Source organism: Pelodiscus sinensis, chromosome 1 (genome assembly GCF_049634645.1).
Source record: "Pelodiscus sinensis isolate JC-2024 chromosome 1, ASM4963464v1, whole genome shotgun sequence".
NCBI classification, from domain to species: Eukaryota; Metazoa; Chordata; order Testudines; family Trionychidae; genus Pelodiscus; species Pelodiscus sinensis.
The window spans coordinates 23,489,445-23,504,868 of record NC_134711.1 but is presented as its reverse complement, the minus strand read 5'-3'; the positions used below and the strand labels follow the sequence as shown (position 1 = coordinate 23,504,868).

The following is a 15,424-nucleotide window of genomic DNA, read 5'->3' as shown; positions in this document are numbered from 1 at the left end:
GGAACAACAGATATTTTAAAATCTAGACACTTAGTGTTTCCTATTCATACTTGTAGGGAAGCACCATGATATAAAATGTATACTTCTAAGTATGGTAGAGAATTGTGTGGTAGGTTTTTTTTAGGCATTGTAATAATTACATAAGGGTACCATGCAGTTTCTCACTAGTAATTAAAATATGAAATAGCTTGAACAAACTCCGTGCAGTTTTAAAATGGAACAGTCCAATATGCTAAAAACATCCTTTGAAAGACCAGTTAGTTCCACAGCTTGAGGCAAAATTGTAGGGCTAGGAATGTTCAGCCAATCTGCTGTCCTTATGAGTTTGAACAGTGTCAAGTGTTTGTGCTTTATAATGAAAGTTTAACAAAATTCCTAATAATCTAGTCTGAAAGTATCCATTAGTGCCCTAAGCAATTTCAGTGCTAAAGAACAATGAAAGAAAAGAACTGTGAGTGAAATCAAGCTGGCAGTGACTTGAAAGTTACCATAGCAGGGGGCACTTCTTTCCACACCTCCTATTATTTGCAAATAAATTCCTTTTCCTGACTGAAGTTAAAAGAAAATTTCAAATATGAAGTGTTTAATGTTTAAAATTGCATTTTTTAGGAAAAATACTTCTGACCACATGTATTTGTAATTTTCCACTTGAAAAAGGTGTGAAGTAAATTCCATTTTAACATTTTACTGAACACATCACTGTTTCCCTAACAGTTAATGATTAATGCCAATTGGGAACTACGGCAAGTATATCTTAAGCTGTTTGTCAATTTTTAGCTGGACTTGTAAAATTGATCCAACACCTACTAGCTCAAGGACTAAGCCCACGTGTGAGGCCAAAGTGCATATTTTCTCCAACCCATGCCCCTCCTAAGCCACAATCCTTCTTGTTTGGCATGAACCTTTTCCTTCCTGCCTCCCCTCCCCCTACCCCGGCCACTATTGTGGCCTGAAAACCTTGGTATATTGCTGAATGAACTGAGTCCCCAACTAATACCAAACCACCACAATGTATTTATCAGTTAATATTGCCCCTCCCTTCCCTCTGAGTATCCATCAACATTGAAATAAAAGGTCTGTGATGCAGCTGGCCAGTGATCAGAACTCAGGTTGCAGAGCTAAATATTGCTGCGTAGATGTTTGGACTGAGTGGAAGCTCCGGCTCTGGGATGTTCCCTCCTCTCATGCTCCGGGACACTAAGTCCTGATGTCTGCATAGCAATTTTTCAGCCCTGCAGTCTGAACCTGTGTTTACTGATCTGCGGATGTTTAGCTGCTGTGTAGACGTACTCTGGAATCCTTCTTGACACCGTGTAAGTGTAATCTTCTCTCAACACAGATTTCTCTGCTACGTTATTTTTCTACATACTGATGATTCATTTTTATCATTAAACACACCTGGCTGTTAAAATATTTCTTAATTTAAATAAACCCTCCTGCTTTGTTTAAATGTTCATACCAGTCCAACAGTATTTGCATCCCATTTGTGCATTTGAAATATATCAAGTATTTGCCTACTGGTATGTCGTTTCTCCACGGGCACTGGCTCCTCCCTCCCTCCCCTTACTGCCTCTGATATAGAGGCAACATATGGGGGGGAGGGAGGGTGGAATGCGGGTAGTCTATAGGATTAATCGATAAGCCCAGGCTTGTCAGTTAATCATGTAGTCAACTACACATTGACATCTCTAGTCTACCTAGTAGGATGATCTCACAGGATTTTTTTTAAAGTCTGTTTATTGCTGTCCCCCAACCCCTACAGGCTAAGTCCACACTGCCACCTTAGTGTGCTGCAACTTTGTGGCTCAGGGGTGTGAAAAAGCACACACACACACACTCCGTCAAGTGCAGCAAGTTACAGCATTGTAAAGCACCACAGTAAACTGGGCTACAGCACTAGGAGCTGCAATTCCAGAGCAGTTAGCTACCCCTCTTGTGGAGGTGGTTTACACAGAGTGCTGGGATAGCCCTGTCCTAGTGCTCTTGCCATGACTACACTTTTGCATTAATGCACTGCTGTACTTAAAACTTTTAAGTGTAGAAAAAGCCACAGATAGGATTTAACAGAAGGCTGGTTGATCGCAACATCTAGCTGACACATACATATTGACAAACAATCTGGAGACTTAAAATAATAATAGGGAGCTGCTTGGTGCTAGAAAAATAAAATTACCTCAGAGGTAAGCTCAAGAAGGTGGGAGGAAGTGTTGACTCATCCTTGATTTGAGTACTTCAAAATAAATGAGGCATAGATACCAAATCTCAGATTTAGAAGCTTTCTTGTTTAGAATGCCAAGAAATTCTGAAGACAATCTGTCAGATTTTATTTTAAGCCAATAGTGGAAGCATGCTGGATTATTCCAAAATGTTCCTCTTTCCTTAAAGAAAATTGCTTTATCTTGTTGTATGCTAAGTAGTACAAAATTGCTGTAGAAAGCAAAATTGCTACATTTCAGACACCCAGATTTATAGTCATCATATTATTTCTAAGAGAATCATAGAGACAAGAGAAACTTTCAAGGAATATACAATTCAGAGAATACTTGACTAGACGAACTGTTTATAAATTTGTAATTTTTTTATGCATGTATGAAGGTTAAGTATTCAATCCGTTGTGGCTGATGAGGTCTGTTCTCCACTCCAGTAATTATGGAATGCTAATGAAAACCATGTATGTGCATCAATTGGAAACCATGTTAGCAGACGGATAACTGCAGGGCCTGAAATGCCTTGGCACCCATTTTGTTATCAGTATGATTAGTCCCTCTTCTCTTTGGAGACCGATAATTTAGTCCAACATAAAGATTTCAGAGCAGGATCAAATGTAGTTTAAAGAAGACACTTTTGGAGCTCTTTTAATGTAAAATTACTTCGTAGATTCCAAGGCCAGAAGGGACTACTGTGATAATCTAATCAAGAGGTAGGGAACCCCAGGCCCAGGAGCTGGATGCTGCCCCCAGCTTGCCTGGATGTGGCTCCAAGGTTCAGGGCTCCCCCACAGCATTAGGGAGCCCAGGCTGGCACTCAAGCCCCTCCTCTACCCCACAGCAGTGCTGGAGCACGCAAAATCTACTAGCCTGGGCCCCCTAGGTTTTGGTGTGCAAGGGTGAGGAGGTGTCTTTCCCCTTCTTCATCAGGAGCCACTTCAGTGAGGTTTTTTTTCCTCACTTGTGTGAAGCCCCTTACTGATTTTTCTATGGATAAGCAGTCTCTGATCCAAAAAAGGTTCCCCATCCCTTATCTAATTTTTCCTACTATATAACACAGACAATAGGACTTCCTTGAATTAGCTCCTGTTTGAATTAGATTTTCTTTAAAGAAAATATCCAGTCTTGACTTTAAAATGTCCGGTGACGAGGAATCCACTGTTAGCCTTGGCAAATTGTACTAATGATTAATTAGCTTCCTCTTTTAAAATATGTACCTTATTTCTAGCCTGAATTTTGTTCACCTTCATCGTCCACCGATGGCATCTTGTTATTCGAGCCCTGCACAGATACAGAATTGGTATCTGGAAAAACGATCTACAGATATCCACATCCAGATATCTGCAAATTTGCAAGGTACTAGATACAAAATTGGTATCCACATCTGCAAAAGTGAGCCCTGGATAGCCACATTCACAGATATGGATGTGCATACCCACTTCCTATCTGCAGGTATCTCAGATTTGCAGGGCTCTACTTGTTATAACTTTATCTGCTAGATTGAAGAGTCCTATTATCAAAGTTCTGTTCTTGTTTGTAGTAGGGATGTTAAAATGTGTTGTAACCATGTAACTGCTGAAATTTTCAGCAGTTACATGTGGGGCAGTTGTTGGCTCCCCAATAGCTGGTGTGCACAAGGAGCCTTCTTAAAAGTGGGGATCCTGCATGTAACCATGAAGATTAACTGAGGAGCCTAGGCTCATCGGTTAACCATATACAGTAAAACTCCGATGGTCCGGCACTCCTGATGGTCCGGCACCATCAGGAACCTGGAAGTGCTCCGGGAGGCCGGACCATTGGAGCTGCTCTGCCCCCAGCTTCCCTGATTCAGCCGCTGCTAAAACTGACCAGCAGCTGAATCGGGGAAGTTGGGGGCAAAGCAGCTGGAGTGCTGCCGGGTAGGTCCCGTAGCACTGCCCCTCAGGGCTGCGGGACCAACCCGCAGCACCCCAGGTGTCCCCAAGTCAGCCGCTGCTTAAACTGATCAGGGGCTGACTCCAGGAGTGGTGCTGCGGGACCAACCTGGCAGCACCCCAGCTGCTCTGCCCCAGGCGTCCCCAAGAGCAGCTGGGGTGCTGCCGGGTTGGTCTGGCAGCACCAAGGGTCAGCACTACCGGACCAACCTGGCAGCACCCCAGCTGCTCTGCCGCAGGTGTCCCTGATTCAGCCGCTGCTGAAACTGACCAGCAGCGGCTGAATCAGGGATGCCTGGGGCAGAGCCGGACTATCGGAAGGGGGGGCTATGATGGGTCTGGGGTGGCATCAATAAGCAATCTCAATTACTTGCAATTAGCTCTTCTTATCGAATGAAAAGAGGGCTCTACCTCAAAAGTCAGAGCTCCACCAATATGTACAGTTTTGATGGGTTGTTATAGTATAGGTTGCACCTCTCTAGTCTGGCATCTTTGCAGCCTGACCAGTGCCGAAACAGAGAATTTGACGAATCACAGGATGTCAATCTTGTCTAGCAGCATTACCGACACTTCCACTGCTTACTAGGCTCTTACCAGGCATTTAGGGGTAAAATAGACCTAAATCACATCACAGAACACTGAGAGCCAGCCCTGGTGGGTGTAGACAAACTTTGAGACCGTGGAAAATCTAGCCACACCCATGATAAATCAATGGACATCTGGCTATTTAAAGTCTTGCTGAAACAAAAAACAGGACTATGTAGCACTTTAAAGACTAACAAGATGGTGATGAGCTTTCGTGGGCCAGACCCACTTCCTCAGATCAAATTGTGGAAGAAAAAATCTTGCTGGATCTTAGTGTGCTGGACTAGAGAGGTGCAACCTGTAACACTAAACTGTTTTTGCCTGTGTATAAAATCTCAGCTGTAATTCTACACAAACATAGATTTTTGTACATTATTATGCAAGGAAAGAGTGAATTCTAGCCATTTGGGTACTTGAAGAGTGTTTTTTCCCAAAGGAACATCACATCTCTTAGCTAATTTGATTAAAATAAGGCTAAGTACAATGGAGAAACATTTCTTTTAAATTGTTTGTATAGAAGTTAGTGGCCTTTTTTAAAACCATCCTTTTAAAAGTTTGGAAATCACTAAGTTAATGTACCAGTGCCTCTGGATATCTGAGTGCAAGCTTGATTTGTAGCCCAGAATATATGGGGGGCTTGTTTAATATCACTATAAATAGCACATTCCCCAGTCTGAGTGTAGGAATGGTTCTTGACTGTGATAAAAGCTGTAGCAGCTTTGGAATTGTAAAGGGAAGTTTCCATTCAGGATGCTGGTACCTTCTATTGTTACTTCTAGTCAGTACCATCAGTCTTAATTCAGTACCATTGGTCTTAATTCATGAATGCTAGAATTCCCTTCACATTGTTTTGAAGCATCTAATCAAGATATTATTCTTAAGAATGTTTCCAAAATAGGGATGTAAAATCCCATTTAATCAGATAACCGTTATGTTTAACTGGTTCACCACTTAAACGGGGTGAGCAGGGGGGGGGGGGGCTGCTCTGGCTGGGCTGGAGCACTTTCTGCCTACCATGTGCCAGGCCAGGCCTGGCCTGCCACAGATGCGGTCTGCTCCGAGCAGGCTAGAGCAGCCCTCAGCGGTTAATTTTAACTGGTAAACATTAGGGATATGATAGTATAAATGGGTAACCGATGATCCTGGGCTCATTGGTTACCAAGCATGGTTACATGCAGGCCCGTCTCCCCCACATTGCTGCCTTTGTTGCCTTTGTATCAGAGGCAGCAGCATGTGGGGGAGGGAAAGGAGGTGGGAGCCAGCTTTCATGCTGGTTCCCCACATGTACCAGCTCCTGCGCAGCCACCTGTCCTTCCAACACACACACACACACACACACACACACACACACACACACACACACACACACACACTGCTGCCTCAGTATCAGAGGCAACAATGTGTGTGTGTGTGGGGGGGGGGGCAGGCGCAAGCACTAGCTCCCACAGAACCTCCTGTCTCCCCCTACACGTGTAAATGTGTTTACACATTTACCTAAAAACACATTTTAACATCCCTAGTGTGGGGAAGCTCAGGACTGAGAGTGTAGCCCCCACACTAGGGATTTCCATCGACTAGTAAATTAGTCAATTAGTGAGGGAGCCACAGCAGGATTGGCTCTGAGTCCTAGGAGCTAACCTCACTGACAGCTGATTCCCGGCTCGCACCAGGTCCCCCCACTGCACACCAGCCTTTTAAATGTATTAAGATCTGGCAGGCTCTTAATATATTTAAAATAGTAGAGTTGCAGCATCCTGGGACTAGGCACAAGCTGAGAATCAGCTGATTCCCAGCTTGTGCCTGGTCCCTGCTACTTCCCTGCCTTTCCTGCTCCCTGCAGAGATGGTGCTGTGAGGAACCGGCTTTTAAGCTGGCTCCCTCTCAGTACTGGCTCCTGCTCCCCCACCTTGCCACCTCTGACAGAGGCAGCAAGGGGTGGGGGAAGCAACTAGTTGAGGGATAGTCAACTATGCTTATTGGATAGTCGACGAGTCACTTACATCCCTACCCCATGCCACCTGAGCATTGGCCACCCAAACTCTGGGGCTGGCCACAGACAGGTTGCCTGGCTACCCAAGCTCTGGGGCTGGAGTCTGTATGTGCTGCAGCTGTTGGTCTCTTACCAGTGCACTGTACTGGAAAGCACCTGCTTACTTTTACCTTTGGTCATTGCCCTAACCCTCTTCACACCCTCCTCTCTGCACCAGGTCACAATTTCCTCCCAGATCCTGCCCCCTATACTTCTCCCCTAGGCCAGAATTCTCTCCTGCACCTGTACCCCCTTCTCAAACCTGCACTTCTTGCTGGACCGCAATCCCCTGCCCCAGGTGTCAACCCTCTCCTTCACCCAAACTCCTGCTCCGACCCACACCCTCTCCTTCACACCAGTCCCCTACTTTGAACTCCTTTCTGCACTCAACCTCCATCCCAGACTCTGCAATCCCACCATAGAAAAGTGCAGCCTTGGACCACTTACCACAGTCTTGGAGTGGCCTCCCATCAAATTATTGCCCACCTCTGCTCTAAACAATGTACAATACATGTCTACCTCTGGTAACTTATTGTTTTTAATCACGCACAGCTCTCAAATCTTTAGTACTTTTCTGTTATAAATAACTGGACACCAAATCAAAATTTGTCTTAACGTTGGAAGAGTTGAAAATTTCATTCAAAATAAGTGTATACCAGAGTTTATTAAACGGAACCTGTTAGTCACTCATCAATTTAACAGGATTCCCCCCACTCCTTGGAGTCCTGTTGAGTTTGGATTTTTTTTTCTAAATTCCTAATCTAGAGGATGCATGTTGAGTATGCTGCATAACAATGTTGTGAATACATCCTGGGTTAGGAGCTGTTGGCTCCCATATTCTAATTGCTGCTGTGAAATGGCCTTGAACTGGAGTTAAATTAATTTTTCTTGAATTGCAAAATAAGGATATTTATTAACCTCACAGTGGTGTTAAAATTACCATTTCTAGAACACTTTGAAGATATAAAATACTAAATGTTGCAAATAAAACAGACATTGGACTTATTGTACTTGTCTGGGACCCAGCTTCCTCAATGGACCCCGCACTTCTGCAGCTCATCCCTGGGATACCTAGTTTCATGGGACTTGGATCGCTCTTCAGGCAGTTGCCTTATTTTAATTATATTGGTTAAGCCACTGGCCAGGCTCCCTACCACTAGCCCTAAAGGCCTTTAGATCAGCAGAGCTCCCAACCACTGGCAACCTCTGCCTCTGGAGATCTCCGGTCCAGCAGCATCCATGGTCCAGATGTTGCTGTACCAGAGAATCCCAGACTACAGAATTTCAGCCTGTATAAAGAGACGCATTATTGATGTGTCTTTCAAACAGAAGTATCTTTATTGATATATAATACTGAAGTTTTTATTACAGAACAAAACCCCTCTTTTGTTAGGTCATAAAAGGATGACCTTGCAGGATCAAATTACATAAAGTGTTAAATAAACTTTAGGAGGAGTTTGGTGCTCTTCCAAAATGAGAAATTAAAGAACATCTCCTTTTATATTTAGTATTTCATTCTGAAGTTATGCATACCAGGAAGATCTTGCTTCAATTATGCTACTTGCTAATACATGTTGTTTAAGCTTTCTCTGTAATACAGGCAGTCCCCGGGTTACATGGATCCGACTTACATCAGATCCCTACTTACAAACGGGATGAGGCAACCCCGCACTAGCTGCTTCCCCCCAGCAGACCAGGGAGACGCGAAGCTAGCGCCCCCCCCTCTCCCCAGCAGACCAGGGAGATGCAGAGCGGCTTTTCTCAGCAGACACCTCAGCTTGAGAATAAAGGACTGAGGGAAGTGAGGTGTGGGAGAATAAAACTGAGCTCTGGAGAAATGTTTGGCTAGAGTTTCCCCTACAATATGTACCAGTTCCGACTTACATACAAATTCAACTTAAGAACAAACCTACAGTCCCTATCTTGTACGTAACCCGGGGACTGCCTGTAGTAACTACAGTAAAACTCCAGTGGTCCGGCATCCAATGGTCCAGCACTCCTGATGGTCCGGCACCATCTGGAACCCGGAAGTGCTCTGGGCAGCCGGACAATTGGAGCTGCTCTGCCCCTGGCTTCCCCGATTCAGCTGCTACTGAAACTGACCAGCAGCTAACTTGGGGAAGATGGGGCAGAGCAGCTGGGGTGCTGCCGGGTTGGTCCCACAGCACCAATGGGCGCATCCCTCCCCCCCACACTCCACCCCAGACTCCTCATAGCCCCCCCTTCTGATAGTTCAGCATATTTGATAATCCGGCACCCCCTGGGTCCTAAAGGTGCCGGATTATCGGAAGTTTACTGTATTTTATAAAATAAAGTTGTATGGAAAAATAAGTTAAATTGCAAAATGGAAAGGGCAGCTTACTTTTTGATGGTGATGTGGGAAAGCTTTCAATTTTATCAATGTTAGTCAAAGAAAACATTTATTAATTAAAAAAAATATTCTTTAGCTCTTCACCAAAAAACATGGATGAGAAGGCAGATGAAGAGCAACCTTTGACTGCATGTAACCAATATCCTAAGGAGTCAGTAAAGAAACGACAAAATTCAAGTCAAAGTTCCAGAGGCAGTGACTCCTCCAGGACATCCAGAAAAAGCTTCAGACTGGATTACAGATTAGAGGAAGATGTAACTAAATCAAAAAGAAGTAAAGATGGAAAGTTTATCAACCCTTGGCCAACATGGAAATCTCCAACCTTGTCAAACATTTTGAAATGGGCCCTGATGGAAAAAAATAACAGCAACATCCCATGTTCAAAACAGGTAACTCTTTACTCTTACTCTTAATTGTTTATTATTCCAAAATGTAGGTCCTAACTCTGTGAGGAGGTATTGAGCGTTCTCATTTCCCATCTTTAAAATAAGAAAATTTTCAAGTAAGACTTCTTAGTCTCCTTTTGGAGACAGATACTAGACTGTTTCTAGAGACTCACCAGTGTCACCTTTTTGAGCATTCTTTATTTTTTGTATTATTCCTTTCAAAAGTTATCTGTTTCTACTGTTTTAATCAGAAATCTTTAAATCTGTGGGCTAGGCCTATAAACATGGAATAAATTAATCTCGACAGTTCAGACTATATGTTGAGAGAAAATCTAGGAAATACACTAACAGTATTTATCTGAACTCACATGGTTACGGATTATTGAAGTTTCTTTCAATAGATATAGGACATGTCTACAATTTGTAGGATATCTACTACATTATTCAAGCTGGAGGTATTATAGGACATTTCATTCTAAAAATATTACTGTATGGCTTGAATGGTGGTAAAAGCTTAAAACAGATTTGGGGTAGTATAAAACACCTGCTAAATTATAATTACCTCTTTTTGTTGGCCACACTCCTTAAGTTAGATACTCTGAGAGAGTACATTTTTATACTGATGCTAATTTGAGCAAACATTTGTACTAAGACACTGTCGATTATTGGTAAAAGACATTATTATTTATTTGTCTTGCATCAGTATTTGTAAGTTTTAGTTTCAGGGGTACTGTATACAATAAAAATGTAAAAAAAAAAAAAAAATCCCTAAACCCTCCCCCCTTCCCCACAATGAAAGAGAGAAAATACAGTTCTGGACTTTATCTTAAATCCTCAGTTTGGTGATGCACTTCTGAGCCAGTAGAAGTTACTAAGATTTTTTTCGGCATTCAGGAGGCAATTCAGGAGTTTATTCCTTACAGTTTGAAGCGCATACTAGACTTTCACTGGTTGATTGTGAAGCCAGCTAACTGACAGCTCTTTTGCTGAAAAAATAAAGTTATATATCACTTTTTAAGTGATAGTGGCTCAGAGTTTGATCTATTTAAGGCAGGGTTAGGAACTCTATTTAAGAAATAGATATATATGAATAGAGTTGATTTGAGTGTTGGTCTCCAGGATTAATCCACCCGTTTTAAATTTGCTAGTGCCACAGCACCCAACATGCATGCCCAGGGTATTTGGCCAGTCTGTGTGTGCAGCACTCCCTGCAAAAGCTTCAGATTCTAGCAGCCCCTGCTACCACTGCAAGCTGTTTCTGGCTTGCCACATTATCTTGTGCAGGTAAGAAGGAACTGTGGGGGTTGCAAGTCAGCAAGGCCCTATATTGGGTGCCATGAAAGCACAACTCAAGGGGGCACCCGGGCTGAACCTATGGATTCTGCTAGGGGAAAAAAATCTTCCTGCTGTCATGCATATGCATACCTGATGGGAATTGATATGAACAAGCACTCAGAGAACTACACTTAATCATTACCTTTTAAAACTGTTTCAGTAGAACTGAAGTCCATATTTCAATTTTTAATTAAGCCTCCGTGGGATTTCATATTTAAGATAACCCTCTATAAGTAATGTAGCAGCAGTGGTGCTGCTTTATACCTCTCTATTTGGCAGCACCTTAGAAATTTATCAGCACTATTCATTGATTATGCTGGTAGCATATTAGTGGTCCTCCTATCAGATTAAAGTCTCTTCAGTTTAATAAGTACCTTGTAATAATAAATCTGTGCTGGCATTCTGGAAGGATATTTCTCAGATCCACAAGCTATAGCTGCAATATTTAACCTAAACGCCAAACTCCAATTGATGGAGGTACTGTAGTAACAGCAGCACTAAAATCCTCTTTCACAGCTATAGGCGTAAGAGAGCAGAATTTGTTGCTAGGAATCATTAATTCTGAGCAGTTCTATTTAATTCCAGTGAAAGTCTGCAACTTGTTTTCAGTACATCTTTGAATTGCTTCCGTTGTAGAGTCACAAGCCTAATTTTTCTGCTCTCCAAAGCATGTTCTAAGGACTAGCAAGATTAAATGATTATTTAAAATAAGGTTAATGATTTTAATAAGAAGCTGTTGAGAATGGGAGTCACTGAAAATTGTATTTGTGCACCTACTTGCAAATTTCTTAGAAATTAAAGAAGTACTCTTAAGTGCAAGCCATTTTTTTGTAATTGGTGCCTGGTGCGCTTTTTGTTCTGTGTGTGCTTTGCTTTCTAATTCTTTTTTTGTTGTTGTTTTGCTAGGAACTTGATAAAGAGCTTCCTGTGTTAAACCCTTACTTCATTCCAAACCCTGAACTAGTTGGTAAGACTGGAACTGGCATGCGAGTCACATGGTTAGGACATGCCTCAGTTATGGTGGAAATGGATGGACTTGTAATTCTTACTGACCCCATCTTCAGCCAGCGAGCTTCCCCAGCGCAGTTTGTGGGTCCAAAACGTTTCCGAGGACCTCCATGCACCGTAGATCAGCTCCCCAAAATAGATGCAGTGATGATCAGCCACACTCACTATGACCATTTGGACCACAATACTGTTGTGAGTTTAAATGAGCGTTTTGGCAGTGAGCTGAGATGGTTTGTACCGCTGGGTCTTTTAGAATGGATGCAGAAGTGTGCCTGTGAAAATGTGATTGAATTGGACTGGTGGGAAGAGAACTGTGTCCCCGGACATGATGCCGTTACTTTTGTCTTTACCCCTTCTCAACACTGGTGCAAGAGGACTGCAACAGATGATGACAAGATTCTCTGGGGCAGCTGGTCTGTCTTGGGTCCCTGGAATAGGTTTTTCTTTGCGGGAGATACTGGTTACTGTGTTGCTTTTGAACAGATAGGTAAAAGATTTGGACCTTTTGATCTTGCAGCTATTCCCATTGGAGCTTATGAGCCAAGGTATGCAAATGGCCAAAAGATATGTAAACTATATAAATTAAATGTTATACTGAATTCAAAACCACTTGTTTGTTAGTGTATTAATATTAACATTGTAGCTAAAACTTCTCACTTGTCTAAATATTTTGTGGGAAATGTAGAGCAAAAGAGATTTGAAGGCTGCAGGAATGGTAAGGGAGAACAAGGGCATGTGTGTGCTATGGGTGACACAGCTGCAGTGCAGATGCTTCTTACATCAACAGAAGGGGTTTCTCCATTAATGTAAATAATTCATCTCCCTGAATGGTGGAAGCTAGGTCAGCAGAAGAATTTGTGTGCTCTCCCACACCCAGACTAATCAGGGTCTGTGGGTGAGGAAGCACGGAAGTGTCCTGGCCCCACCCCATCTGCTTGAAGCCCTGCCCCTTCCAAGGTGGCCGAGGGCCACTTCAAAAATTTCTGAAGTGGTCCCCAGTTAAAAATTATTGCCCACCCCGGCTTAACTCTTGAGTGATGTAGTGAAGTCAATCTAAATTTAAATGTAGACCAGAGCCAAAAGATAGTGAAGAGAGGGAAATAAGCTGAAATGTGTTTTATATCAGGCTTTACTCAAAAGCTTTTAAAAAACACACATGGCATGGCATTATTAGAATGTGAAAAGAAAACAGGGATAGGAAAGGCACTGGGATCACAGTCTGAAATCCCTTTTTGTACATGGATACAATTTACAGAGCTATTATATCATTCTGATTACCACGCGACTTTCCTGTATTTCAGTTCTCACATGATTCTGCAGTGTCTCTAGAGTTAGAGATGAATGCTTTTATAGCATTTGAAAGATCTCTATATGCTGTTTGTCACATAGAATCATAGAATACTAGGACTGGAAGGGACCTCGAGAGGTCATTGAGTCCAGTACCCTGCCCTCATGGCAGGACCAAATACTGTCTAGACCATCTCTGATAGACATTTATCTAACCTACTCTTAAATATCTCCAGAGATGGAGATTCCACAACCTCCCTGGGCAATTTATTCCAGTGTTTGACCACCCTGACAGTTAGGAACTTCTTCCTAATGTCCAACCTAAACCTCCCTTGCTGCAGTTTAAGCCCCTTGCTGCTTGTTCTATCCTCAGAGGCCAAGATGAACAAGTTCTCCCTCCTCCTTCTGACACCCTTTTAGATACCTGAAAACTGCTATCATGTCCCCCCTCAATCTTCTCTTTTCTAAACTAAACAAACCCAGTTCCTTCAGCCTTCCCTCATAGGTCATGTTCTCTAGACCATTAATCATTCTCGTTGCTCTTCTCTGGACCCTCTTCAATTTCTCCACATCTTTCTTGAAATGCGGTGCCCAGAACTGGACACAATACTCTAATTGAGGCCTAACCAGCACACAGTAGAGTGGAAGAATGACTTCTCATGTCTTGCTCACAAAACACCTGTTAATACATCTCAGAATCATGTTTGCTTTCTTTGCAACAGCATCACACTGCTGACTTGTATTTAACTTGTGGTCCGCTATGAACCCTAGATCCCTTTCTGCCATACTCCCTCCCAGACTGTCGCTTCCCATTCTGTATGTATGAAACTGATTGTTCCTTCTGAAGTGGAGCACTTTGCATTTGTCTTTATTAAGCTTCATTCTATTTATCTCAGACCATTTCTCCAATTTGTCCAGGTCATTTTGAATTATGACCCTATCCTCCAAATTAGTTGCAACTCCTCCCAGCTTGGTATCATCTGCAAACTTAATAAGCGTACTTTCTATACCAATATCTAAATCATTGATGAAGATATTGAACAGAGCTGGTCCCAAAACAGACCCCTGCGGAACCCCACTTGTTATGCCTTTCCAGCAGGATTGTGAACCATTAATAACTGGACTGGACAAATATATCATGTAATTCTGCATACTTAGTGACATGGTATCTTTCAGATGGGATAAGGCATTCATTCATTTCTAGCTTTAGCAGTTTTCAAGGAAATAGTCACTAAAATGTCAGAAATAAAGCCTGGGTGTAGGTTGAGGAAGCAAAACAGAAATCACAATGGTGAGATTAAAGTCCAGCACTCCTCATGAACTACCAGGTTCAGAAATGAAAGCTAGCATTCTCATTGTTGTGCAATTCTGCTTCTGTACTGCCTTCTAGAGAGACTTTAACTGTCACTGATCCCTACACTAGTAATACTTTTTTGACACTGGCCCATAATTATAGCAAATCCTATAAGATGAATCAATGTAATTTTGATGCTCTAGACACCGGTCCGACATTTCACTCAAAAGACTGCACCTACAGTAACAAGCAAAGTATTTATTCAATACTGTCCTGCTAAGTGATGATTTATGGAACATGTCCACTGGGACTGGACTGGACAAATATATCATGTAATTCTGCATACTTATTGATTATGGTGGCATTAACATGAACTTTCTTCAGAGCAGCTGGCCCATAAATCTTTAAGATGAAGACATTGGGAAAACTTCTCATGACTATAAAGAATGCCAATTAAAAAAACAGAACTCATAGCCCTCCAAATTCTGTAGATGTGAGTACTGTTGTATACATCTGTTGTAGTTAGTTGATGGAATGCTACTGGCATGTCTAGCAAATAAGATTTCTACAATTTCTAACTTATTCAGTTATAGACCTTCCTTTTTGACCAAATGAGAATAACTTAAGTCTTCTTGCCACTTATTTATAAACCATAATAAAGAACAGGTATCTTAAATGTAAAAGGTTACATTAAATATGTAAGTTATTTTGTGTTTGTTAGGTGGTTTATGAAATACCAGCATGTGAATCCTGAAGAAGCTGTAAGAATTCATATTGATGTTCAGACAAAGAAGTCTGTAGCAATTCACTGGGGAACCTTTGCTTTAGCAAATGAGGTGAGTTTGGACTAATTAGAAATACATTCAAACTTCCTAAGTATGGAAACAGTAATTAAGCTTAATCCTCTCATAACAAATATCATAAACTCATTATCTTCAGCTCAGAGTTATAAACTTACCATATATTTAGTTAAAACTAAATTTTACAATATTTTAAAACAAAAACTAGT

The 15,424-nt window shown here is 42.0% G+C and overlaps 1 protein-coding gene across 5 annotated transcripts in view; it reads left to right on the top strand.

Annotated features, from left to right (window-relative positions):
• NAPEPLD (N-acyl phosphatidylethanolamine phospholipase D) overlaps positions 1-15,424 on the top strand; it is a 45,020-nt gene that overhangs the window by 27,102 nt on the left and 2,494 nt on the right. For 3 of the 5 annotated variants that reach the window (XM_006137533.3, XM_006137532.4, XM_075926784.1), the window contains exons 2-4: positions 9,182-9,494; positions 11,733-12,379; positions 15,137-15,251. In XM_006137533.3, coding sequence (XP_006137595.2) covers positions 9,198-9,494; positions 11,733-12,379; positions 15,137-15,251 — 1,059 coding nt within the window. In that variant the 5' untranslated portion in view covers positions 9,182-9,197. Of the gene's footprint in view, positions 1-1,063; positions 1,314-3,435; positions 3,564-9,181; positions 9,495-11,732; positions 12,380-15,136; positions 15,252-15,424 lie in introns of those variants that run through there. The other 2 variants (XM_025178704.2, XM_075926795.1) reach the window with 2 other exon arrangements.